General features: G+C 43.3%; 1 protein-coding gene across 1 annotated transcript in view; it reads left to right on the plus strand.

Annotated features, from left to right (window-relative positions):
* Positions 1–9,192, plus strand: part of BCAS1 (brain enriched myelin associated protein 1) — a 34,876-nt gene extending 25,684 nt beyond the window's left edge. The window contains exons 11-13 of the mRNA XM_079321803.1: positions 961–1,029; positions 4,319–4,564; positions 7,905–9,192. Of these exons, the coding sequence (XP_079177929.1) occupies positions 961–1,029; positions 4,319–4,564; positions 7,905–7,979 (390 nt within the window). The 3' untranslated portion in view covers positions 7,980–9,192. The remainder of the gene's footprint in view (positions 1–960; positions 1,030–4,318; positions 4,565–7,904) is intronic.
* Positions 9,193–11,466: the final 2,274 nt, after the last annotated feature.

Consider the following 11,466-nt stretch of genomic DNA (forward strand, 5'->3'; position numbering starts at 1 on the left):
CTCCTGCTGCTGCCATGGATTGATTTTTGGGTTTTATAGGACAATCAGGGGCTGAGGTGCAGTGAGCCCCTCAGTGGGATCAGGCTGCTGCTGCTGAGCCTCACCTTACAAATGCAGAGCAGCAGCAAACCACAATTCCGCCCCAGATAAATTTAGAACAAAAGTCACATCCTTTCATTGTTTTCATTGAACTTCTGCAATGAAAAATGACATTTAGGTTTGGGCTCTCTGAAATCCTGGAGTTTGTTTTATGCTTTGCTGCTGAGCTCTGTGGTTTCTGTGGCACCCAGGAGAGCACATTGAACCCTCCAACACATTTTAAAACACATGTTCATTCCTGTTGTCCCTTTTGTAGCACTAATTGTAACTTAACCTTAACCTAATTCTCACAAAGCTTGTAATATTTACTCAGTTTGGTCAAACAGAGGTTTCTCACTTTTCAATCTAGTTGGAAACAAGATTTTACCTTAAATAGATATTTTAGAGTCAAGGTTTGCTCTGTGTGACCTTCCAAGTGCTGCAGCCTCAGGCTCTGCTTGGATTGTCCTGGCTGGGAAGTGTGGGAAGCAGGAGAATTCTTATTTAGAGATTTTAAGGACTGCAGGAATAAACTGAAAAGCAAAATTAAGGATTAAATGGATGCTGATGACAAAAAACTCTAAAGCTGAGTGGGCTTTAATTATTCACAGCACATGCACTTAGTTGGGTGGATAAATAGAGAGCAAGTCCCACCAGGTCTTGCAGAACAGATTTGGATCTGAAAATCAAGGAAAAACTTTTTCCTAGAAAATTCCAGCAGCAGGTTGACAGCAGGTTCTTGTTTGGTGGCTGAAATGATCCCTGCTCAGGCCTTGATGGCAAACCTGAAAAAAGAACCACCTGGAGATGGGGATATTTCCAAACCCAGCCTTGATCCCTGTGAGTTTTCATCCTGCCTCAAAAGGACCTTTGTTATTTTAGTCAGTCAAGGGTGCTGGAGGGACCCCCAGTTCAGAGGAGGGAGATGCTCCCAGCCCCAGACACCACCATGTAAGTGGAACTTTTTTATTTTTGGCCTGGACTTTTCCATCCTCTGGTGATGGGTTCTTGTCACCTCCTTCCACACAGCTCTGCCTCTTGAAATGCAAAAATCACTGAGAGAAAAGTGCTATACTCACTGAGCTTCATATATTTACACATAACTTTCCTGTTTCTTTTGTCCATTCATATTAAACAAGATTTTAAAGAGTCAACATCATATTTTTTTAAAAAAGCTTTTTCCAGGTGTGTTCCTTTTCTTAAAATAATTAGTGGATTTATGTTTGATTTTCTTCCTCTCTTTTGACTTTCTGCAAGTACCTTGGCTCAGGCAGTTGAACTAAATACACACAGAATTATTTTTACTGTGTTGATTTACTTGTCTTCTGAGGGAAGAGTCATTCAGGTGGAAACTCTAGAAAAGAGAACTGAAAGTGAGAATGAAAACTGGTCACTGCAATGTAACAAAAGCCATGAAAATGTTTCTTGTTCTGTTTTTGGTTTTTTTTCCTTCTATGTTCATAAAATCTAAACCCAGCCTTTGGGTGTGCTGTTTGCATTCTATTCTTCATGGCTTTCAAAATGCTTCAGAAAAATCATATTTTCATCAGAAATACAAATTCTGTTAATTGGAGAGCCAAACCCTTATCTGCTGCAAGTGAAGATATCCAGAATTCATCTCTCAGTAATGAGAGATAAAACAAGGTTCTGTGTATAGACAGCTTCCTTTAAGAGGAAAGCTGAAGCTACACTCAAAACTGACATTTCAGAATTTCCTTTTTTAAATAACTGTAAAATTATTTCTCTCTCTTCCTATTTTCACAATGTCTGATGACACCAAGGTTATTTTTTATGAATTATGTCTCTAAAACATCCTAAATATAGAAGGGCCTTGTCTTGTGACACTTAATCCTTATTTCACACAAGAGTTTTGTGAAGTGATCTGGCTAAGACACTCAAAATTTCAGCCCTGGATTTATTTTGTTATTTTAATGAGCAACCAGCTTCATTCCATTTTTGTAAATCACTTTATTGTTCTTCCTCCTCCTCTCCCTTGCCCTGGTGTAAAGTAGAACAGTTTTATTCCACAGAGGAGCCCAAGGTAAACTGGATCTGCTGCTGACTTCTTCCTTTTTTGGGGATTTCTTTGAAAGGATTTCCTTAAATTATGCTGCAGTGTCTGTGGAATGCTGTGATTCTTCTCTAAGATAACAGGGAAAATACTGTCCATTTTTCTTTATTTTTATTTTTATTCCAGTGGCACTGCTCATGTTGAGGGAGGCAAAGCAAACTGCCAGGAGCAGCTCCCCTTTGGAATAAGGAGCATTAACATCTTTCATTCTGCATTTCCTGAGCTGCTCCCATCAATATCAAATATGCCAATTTCCTGCCTTTCAAGGTTAATATGAAACACCTCAAAGAGATTATCTGATAGGGTTTGAGATTTTTTTTTTTTTTTGGCCTGGAAAATGTATTATGATTATTTTTTTTTAAAGTGTTTTGTCTGACATCAAAGGCCCCACCTGCTCTCAGCCATGGGGACATTCTGCTTTAGCTGCAGTGCTGTCTCAGGCACGTGTGGGGAGGAAAACTCTCATTTTCCACCCCCAGAGCCAAGGCACAGATTTCACAGAGTGTGTCTGAGGCTTGCAGCCTCCTCTGGCCCCTTTGAACTCAGCTGTGCTGGGCTCAGTCCCAGAGCTGTGCTGGTTGCTGCAGTCAAGGTGAGCATTTGCAATTTCACCAGAAAATCATTTCAAAGATGAGCTGAGGCCAATTCCAGTGAGAAAGAGACAACATGAAATTCACTTTGTGTCCATCCTTGTGTGGGAGAGCTCCTGCATCCCTGGGCACTGAAAATGTCATTTTGCAGCTGAGCTGAGCAGGACACAGGGGGATCCTGTGCTGTGTCCAGCTCCTCTGACCCCACTGAATCTGCTTTGCTGAGATATAAATAAATAACTGATCCCCTCCTTCCCCTTCTCCTGCACAAAGATAAGCTGCTGACTGGATTTTTTTTTTAAGTCTAAGAGCAGAAAAATCCAGGTGTGAGGAAATATTTACCCTCATATATCAATCTTTGGAAAAAGGAATAATTCCAAAAGCTCATAATTAGTTGAGTCTCCTGGTCAAGGCTGAATGTATTAAATGGGTTCTGTGATTTAAACACAGAACTTTTATTTAAGATTGGGTAGCAAGAAAAGGTGAATTGAGTGGAAAAGGCAGGCAGTAGGATTGTTGACTCCTCTCATTCTTGTTCCCCCAAAACTGGACAGGTTTGAACATTTTTTATTTTTAAATACAAGAGATGTATTTGCATTCTGTTTCTCTAGAGTTTCTGCATTCAGGGTTTTCTCTGAAATCTAAAAATGTTTTTTTTTTTTGAATGAAAGCTAAGCCTGGCATGTGAGCACATAACCCCAGGCCTTCAGAAGAAAACCAAATATTTCAAGACTAATGGTAAAATTCCCAAAGCTGGAAAAATACACAGCATTAAGCTCAGGCCATGGCCTGAGGGCAGATGTGAGATTTCCAGCTTTTCAACATGGCAAATTTGTGCTGTTTTAATGATGGTCATAAATAAAGCCATATGGGGATTTTGGACTTTTTCTGCATAAGAAAAAAAAAAAGAAAATCCTATTTGCAAACAGATTTCCTGGCAAAACCAGCCTCATTTACTGCTTTCCAAAGAGTGACAATTTCATTGTCTGATCCTTTGAGTGCCAGATCTGATTTTTCTTGTGTGAACTTCAACTATACCCTGAACTTCTCTGAGTTCCAGAATCTTTCCCTTTACTCAAGACAGGTGCTTTGTGACTGTGATTTTTTTTTTTTAGATTTCCTGTCTCTTCTTTTGCACTTGAACATGACATTTTCTATGATATTCTGGCCTTCCACAGCCAAACCCTGTGGTGTTAATTTTTGGAGAGTTGCTCCACTCACAGGGAATTTGTTTTCTTCCTTTGCTTGATGGGGTCTTTTGATTGTTGTCCTCTCTCAGATATTTTCCTTGCACTTTTTGGGTGCAACCACTGGGGTATTTCAGTGTGCATGGTCACTCTGTGCACACACATCAGGGATGGTTTGATCCCTCAGTTTTTGCTCACAGAATTCCAGCAGCTCCCTGGGAGCCCTGCAGTTCATCCCAACCTCTCTAAATGAAAACCTGCTGGCCAGCAGGATTCCTCCCTGCCAGGTGGCCTTTCATTTTTTTCTCTTTTCTCCCTTAACATATTTATGGATCTCCTCCTGATCTCTTCCTATTCCCCACTAAAAATATCCCTGTTTGAAACCATCACAGACCCTGAACGCCACGGAGAAACCTCATGGCCCATCTGACAGCGACCCTGGGGGCCAGAGGAGCAAAGAGGGTCCCAAGGACAAGAAATCCACGCTGGAGCTGGGCAAGCAGAAGGGCAGGGAGCAGCCAGAGCCCCGGGAGGGAGCAGCAGAGCCTGACTCCATCCAGAACGGTGCTGACACCAAGGAGCCCCCCTACAGGAGGACAGAGAAGAGGCAGTCCCTGGGAGGGTTCTTTAAAGGCCTTGTACGTTCATTTCTCTTCTTTTTGTTGCCATTTTCCAGCTGCAGGCAGGCTCTGATTCATGGGGGATTTGTGCATTGACTTCACAGAAGGACTTGGGCCAAAGAGGTTTTGGGAAAGGAAAGAAAATTCAGACCTCGAGGTGTTGATGGAGGGAGAGCTGGAGTTGTTGCCACAGCCTTGGCTATGGGGATGACTGTTCCTACAAATTACAGGGTGTTAATTAAGGGAAAGTGGAGCTGGGGCTGGTTTACCTGCCTGTCCCCATGGGGGTGCAGCTGGGACATCCCTGCCAAACAAAATCCCTGCAAAACAAAATCCCTGCAATGTCAAAATCAAAGCTCCTTGTGGAGTTGAGCAAAAGAGACAAATTTAGAATTCTTCCAGAAAGGGAGATCTGAAGGAGTGAGGAAACATCTTCATGAAAGACACAGAGAGGGGCAGGAAGGGTGGCTCAGATTGAAAGGGCAAGAAAAGCTTTTAGATCAGAGAGAGATTGTGAGAGGTAAAAGTTTGAGGAATTAAACAGAATCAATGTGGAGGAAGTAGAGATGTTCTCTAGGATTTCTTTTTCTTCTGTTTGCCTCAGTTTGGCTGTGCAGTCCCTTCTGCAATTACAGAGAGTGCTCCTGCAGCTTCTCTCTCCCATTAACTCTTCAAAAAAGATATTTTTGACCGCAGTAAAGTTGATTTGGTCAGTTTATTTTGCTCCAAAGTGGCAGCAAACCACATAACAATGAGATCTGTGTAAGGGAAAGCTCTCATGGAAAATTATTACCTTTCAATATCCCCAAGATTACCAAGAGCTAAGAAACTCATTCTGCAATGCTAAAAAAATTAATCTGCTCATCTCCTAGGTGATCAGAAGGTGTAATCATTGATCTAAAAGTATCAGATCACACACACCAACCAATGCCAGCATTGCCAGTTCAAGATAACAGCTCAATTGTCCAGGAAGCACTCAGCAGAAAAATTCAGCTTTTTGTTGATAAAATGGGAGCAGGAGATATTGGAGAGGGGATCGAGCCTGGGTCACTGAGCAGCTCCTATTCTGTATTTTAGCACCACCCTACCCTGGATGCTGGTTCCCCTGGGAATGGCCCAGAGCAGGAGGATGTCACAGGGCAGGAATGCAGATTAGAGCACTGCAGCTCCAGCCTCTGCTCCCAGCTGGGTTTAAAATGCTGCAATTTTGGCTACAAATCCTGACATTTTGGCTACAACTGGAGCCATTTATGCAAGCAAACAGCATCACTGCCCAGCTGCAGGGCCTGAGCACAGATAAGGTTGTTCCTGTGGTAAAAGAGATTAATTTATAAACTGTAGCAAATGTATTTAGGGAGTCTTTGAAAGATTAGATTAGAAAGGAAAAGAAAGGGGGAAAAAAGATTAATAACATTGTTTCCTGGGCTGGAATAACTCATAGTCCAGTTGTCAGGAGCTGGGAGTGCTCAGCACGTGGAAAGTATTCGGATTTATTCTGTTCAGAGTGTGTGCTGCACTGAGTCAGGCTTCTCCTGAGCAAAATTTGGGGGGAAAAAAAATACCCCAGCACCACGAATTTGCTGTGTGTGCACTTTAAAATGCTCTGCCCAAACCATCACGTTCCTGCTTCCCTGTCACAGAGCCCTGAGCTGGTGGTACCTGAGCTTCTGAATCCAAAACCAAATCCTGAATCCCAGGGCAGAGCTGGAATGTGTCCGTTAAAAAAAGGCAGAACAAAGTTCTTTCATTCACACTTGGAAATTCCAGTTCAACAAGAACCATCAGCCAGCCTGATCTTCCTGCTTTAATCAGCAACCACCTTGAAAATGGGTGCAGCAGGAGACTGCAGTGAGCAAACAGCAGCGACCTCTGCAAAATGAGTGCTAAATGAGGCAAAATGGGGATTATCTCCTCTCCTGTCTGCTGCCTCCACCCTTTTATGGGAAGAAAGGCAAATTCCATCCCTTATTCCCTTGATCAGTTTAGAGGTGACTTCATCATGCTCAGACAGGAGCTGGAGCTGGCAGACCCCACTGCTCCTGTGATGTGGGAGATCTTTACCTGGTGTGGAGGTTTTTAGGGTTTCTGGGTGAATTTGGAGTGAGAAGCCCCCTTGGTATTGGTTGATGGATAAAGGAAGGGTTTTCTGCTATCTATAAATGGCCAAACCCTTTTATTCTGCTCTAGGGCATCCTCCAAACTCAACATCAGGGGAAGCAGAAGCAAAACCACTGCAGCCAGCTGAGCTGCACGAGCTTGCAATCAGTTTTAGATGGGATTTGTCAGTCCACTGTAATTTTCGACTGTTTTTTTCATACTTAGATCCTCCAAGGTGAAACATTAAAAGAAGATCAGTGAGGTGGAGCCCTATCAGTGTAAAAACCTTGCTGGTTTTACTTCCCTGAAGGGGATGAGGAACTGGAGACCTTTCACTCTTTGTGTGTAACACAGAATCCTCCTCAAGTGGCAACTCAGGTTTCCAGGAAAGGACAATTCACACATTATTCTGCCCAGTTTCTATCCTAGGGAAAGCACAGGATCACTTTTATCTTTGTCATGCTGGATTTTCTGCTTAGCAAGGCATGATTTGGGCTACAAACAGCACAGCCACCCCACAGTGGTAACACCGACCTCAAACACTGTTTGTGGGTCTGTGTTGTTGAAGTTTTGGCAGCTTCAAGGCCAGCAAAATTAGGCCAAGCTCCTTAAACCAGAGCCAAGCTTTTATCAGTTAGTGAAAAATGTAGTTGGTATAGTTAGAGCTATACATTTCCTCCATCTAAGCTGGATTAGTGTCTTGGAGCAGTTCCAAACCCAGAATTAGGTTTGCAGTGTAAAAAAAGCTTTATCACTCAAACATTGTCGAATACCTGTCATGCATAAAAGTATTTAATGTTCCTTTAACCTAGAGCAGAGCAGGGCTGGCTCTAATACACCATTCATCATGCTCCAAGGACTCTTAGCAGGGTTGCAGTGAAGCGTTTAGGGCAGGGAAATTTTAGAGAAAGTCAAGCCAAAACTCCAATACTACAGGCACACAGCAGCCTGGCTCTGGTATGTGAGCCCAGCTCCTGAAAACAATTGCTCCCATGCCAGATGAGACAATTATATTAAAATAACCCCCACATTTAGGCAGAGTCACAGGCAGGAATTCTGTGTGGTTCTCATGATGCAGATGGTGCTTATATATTTGTGCATATTAAATAAAGGGTAAATGAAGAGAAGCAGGGAGATTAAATCACTGGGAAATATTTAAATGAGCGGGAAATATCTGGTAGCAGAAGTCTGAGGCACAACTCCAGACCTGACCATTCTGAAACACTTGGGGATGTCTCTAAAGGTGTCTCTTGTTCCACAGGGCTCCAAAAGGATGTTGGATGCAGAAGTGCAGACAGACCCCGTGTCCATCCTCCCTGCTGGGAAATCCAAGTAGTGCCCAGCCCTGGCTGCTGAGGGGAGGCTCAGCAGCTCTCTGGGAGCTCCTGGCAGCAGAAATGACTCCTTCTCCTCCCCTGGCTGTCAGCAAACCCCTGGGGCTGAAGCAAACACCGGGGTGCCATTGCAGGTTGTCACTGGTTTGTTCCTCACCTGTAGGAAGCAGCTCTAAAGATCCCCAAGAAATGTGTTTGAAGGAAGGTGGTGTGGATGGTTTGAGGTGTGGAGAGGGGAGAGAAAATCAGGGATGAGGGTGGCAGAGAATTCAATAAATGGCAGAAAAACAAAGCACGTGTAAAGGAGGGCAGAGAGGCACGGGCAGCTTTGGAGAACTTGAAAGCAAAACCAGAGACTCCCTGGTTTCATCCAGGGCATACATTTAATTTAATCCCCCTGCAGAAATGTTGTGCTTCAATGCCCAAACAGCCGAGTCACTTCTGGTGGGGTTTCGACAGAGCTGAAATCCGAGCTGAGCCCGCGGTGATCAGCCCCCGCTTCTGTTGGTCATTAATGGAAATTAAAACGCTAAAATGCAAAGGCTTGTGATTGGGGCAGCTCCTCTCTCGGCCCGGCGGGGTGGGATAACAAATTAAAAGCGATTTAAGGTTCTAACAGGACACAAGAGGGCACCCACGTCCCCTAACGCCGGGCTGTGCTGCCAGCCGGGAATTAATGTTCCTTAGATCATAGGAAACTTAGTTCATCATCCTGATACTTGTTTATATCCCTACTTGTAATTAATCCTAATAAAAACCAAAATCAAAGCTGCCCGGGCAGCTCCCTGCTTCTCAAGACTCCTGTAATAACTGTAGGTAATCAATTTTACAGAAAATTAAGGTTTCTGTTTGGTCAGTCCTAGCCTGTACAGGGAACCAGGGGCCTGACATTTTAATTCACACTGATATTAATGATACAGTACTGTATATTTTGACACCTTTATCTTTAAATAAACTAATACTTATCCTTTGAAACAAACAAACAAAAAAATCAGTTGCTGCTTCAATTTTTAAACAAAGTTTGTTATTTACATCTCTGTGCTCTGGTTGTTGATGGGGCATTGAGGCATAAATCAGACAAACCTTACCTGTGGAGGGAATAATTGTTGTTTTCTCTTTATTTGAGTGAAGATGCCACCTGAAAAGCAAAGGAGAATTCTGTAAATTCTGCAGAATTATGTTTCTAGCTAATCAGAGAGGACAGAGGTGAAAAACCCCTGCAGTTCTGTGGGATTTTTGCATTTTCTGCTCCCCTCCCTGGCAGTGTCATGCCATATAAAGGGATATTTATGTCATGGGAATTGCTCACAGGTCTCCAGCTGATCCACAGCCCCTTCCTTGCCCATCTGGGCAGGACCAGGGACTCCCCAGCATGAAAGGATTGGGGTTGTTATACCCAGCTTTACTCACAAAAAGAAATAAAAAAAATTAAATTAAAATAAAATTTGTCTACATGAGAAAAGATTGAGCTGAATAAAGCACATTCTGGGAGATGCCCCCTGTGGTTACACAGGGCTGTGGGAGTGCCAGATGTGAGACAGGAGCTGTTATCAGAGCACAGGAGTAAATTATGGGATCAGCTGACTTCATACTGCTGTGATTACCTCAGGAAGAGTATTTAAGAAATTTTCAAATAGAAATTATGCTCTGGGTCCTCAATTATATTAGTATCATAGAGATTTTGGGTTGGAAGGAACATTAATGCTCAAGGGTTTTGAGCTTTCCATTACCCCAGGATGCTCCAAGCCTGACAGAAGATAAGCACAGAGGGGCTGTGGCTGTGGTGGGGGAATAGCTCTGAATTCTGTACAGCCACACACTCTTTGAGAACATCAGTGAAGAATCTGGATTTGTTGTAGGCTCCACCTCTTCTGGATTACACACCCTGGGCTTTACTGGCAACTTCAGCAGCTCAGCAGTTCTGAGAACACAAAAACAGGAAATTCTGCACAGCCCTGACGGAGGCTGAAGATGCAGAAGGATTCCTTCAAGAAGTGTCATTTTCTGAAAACTAATTATCAAAAGCCTCGAGGAAGAACAAACCTCTTATCAGCACTCTTTGCTTTGCCTTCATCATTTCCTATTAAATCTGTCACCTGCAGAAGGGCAGAGGGAAGAACCCCCAGCACAGGAAGCACCAGAGATTGGACTTGAAACCGGAAAGGGACAAAGTCCAAATTCCTCCTTTATCAGAGCCCAGGTGCTGCAGAACCTGCCCCTTCACCCACTCTGCACACTGCAAGGTCCTTCATTCTTATCACAGGCACAGGGAAAGGCAAGGACAGACCCTGAGCACGACATTTAAACCACAGAGTTGTGCAGACTCATCTTTGTTCACCAATTTCAGGGATGTTTGTGATTGCTTCATTGGTTGGAAAACACAAGGGAAGTGGGGATTAAGCTGCAGTTTTCGTTTTGGTTTTTTTTTTTTTTTTTCTGTCAGCAGTTTTGAGCCCATTGGAGAAATAGATTCTGAGCTGGTAAAGAATGAAATGTTATTACTTGGTAAATGAAACTGAAGTAGCCCAGAATGTTGGGACTTTGTCATCACAGGAAGTTTTTTCTCTGCAGCTTTTGAGCCCTGGTAAAGGCTGCCATGAGTGAAGAAACAGAATTGCTTGTGAAATAATTACTTGTAAAATTGAGCTGAAGTAATATTTTTTCTATTGTTTTATTATTATTTTTAACCACTGCTTCACATATTGAAAAGGCACATAATTATCAAATGTCCTGTTCAGGAACCCTTCATCAAATTCACTAATCAGGGCTAGATAACTTTATTACTCCCTGTTTATTGCCACAAAATGCTGTATTAATATTCACAACCCCAATCACGGTGCAGTACCAGTCTCAGATATTATATTAAAATTTCCCTGGAGTTTGTGGGGTGGTTCTCCTGTTGTTTGTGAGGTGAATCCTCTGTGCTTTGTGGGGTGATTCCCCTGGAGTTTGTGGGGTGAATCCTCTGGATTTTGTGGGGTGGTTGCCCTGGAGTTTGTGAGATGATTGCCCCAGATTTTGTGGGGTGGTTCCCCTGGATTTTGTGGGGTGATTCCCCTGTGTTTTTGGGATAGTTCCCCTGTGTTTTTGGGATAGTTCCCCTGTGTTTTAGGGGTGATTCCCCTGTGTTTTTGGGATAGTTCCCCTGTGTTTTTGGGATAGTTCCCCTGTGTTTTTGGGGTGGTTCCCCTGTGTTTTTGGGATAGTTCCCCTGTGTTTTTGGGGTGGTTCCCCTGTGTTTTTGGGATAGTTCCCCTGTGTTTTTGGGATAGTTCCCCTGTGTTTTAGGGGTGATTCCCCTGTGTTTTTGGGATAGTTCCCCTGTGTTTTTGGGGTGGTTCCCCTGTGTTTTTGGGATAGTTCCCCTGTGTTTTAGGGGTGATTCCCCTGTGTTTTTGGGATGGTTCCCCTGTGTTTTTGGGATAGTTCCCCTGTGTTTTTGGGATAGTTCCCCTGTGTTTTTGGGGTGGTTCCCCTGTGTTTTTGGGA

This window comes from Erithacus rubecula (genome assembly GCF_903797595.1).
Source record: "Erithacus rubecula genome assembly, chromosome: 18".
Taxonomy (NCBI): Eukaryota; Metazoa; Chordata; class Aves; order Passeriformes; family Muscicapidae; genus Erithacus; species Erithacus rubecula.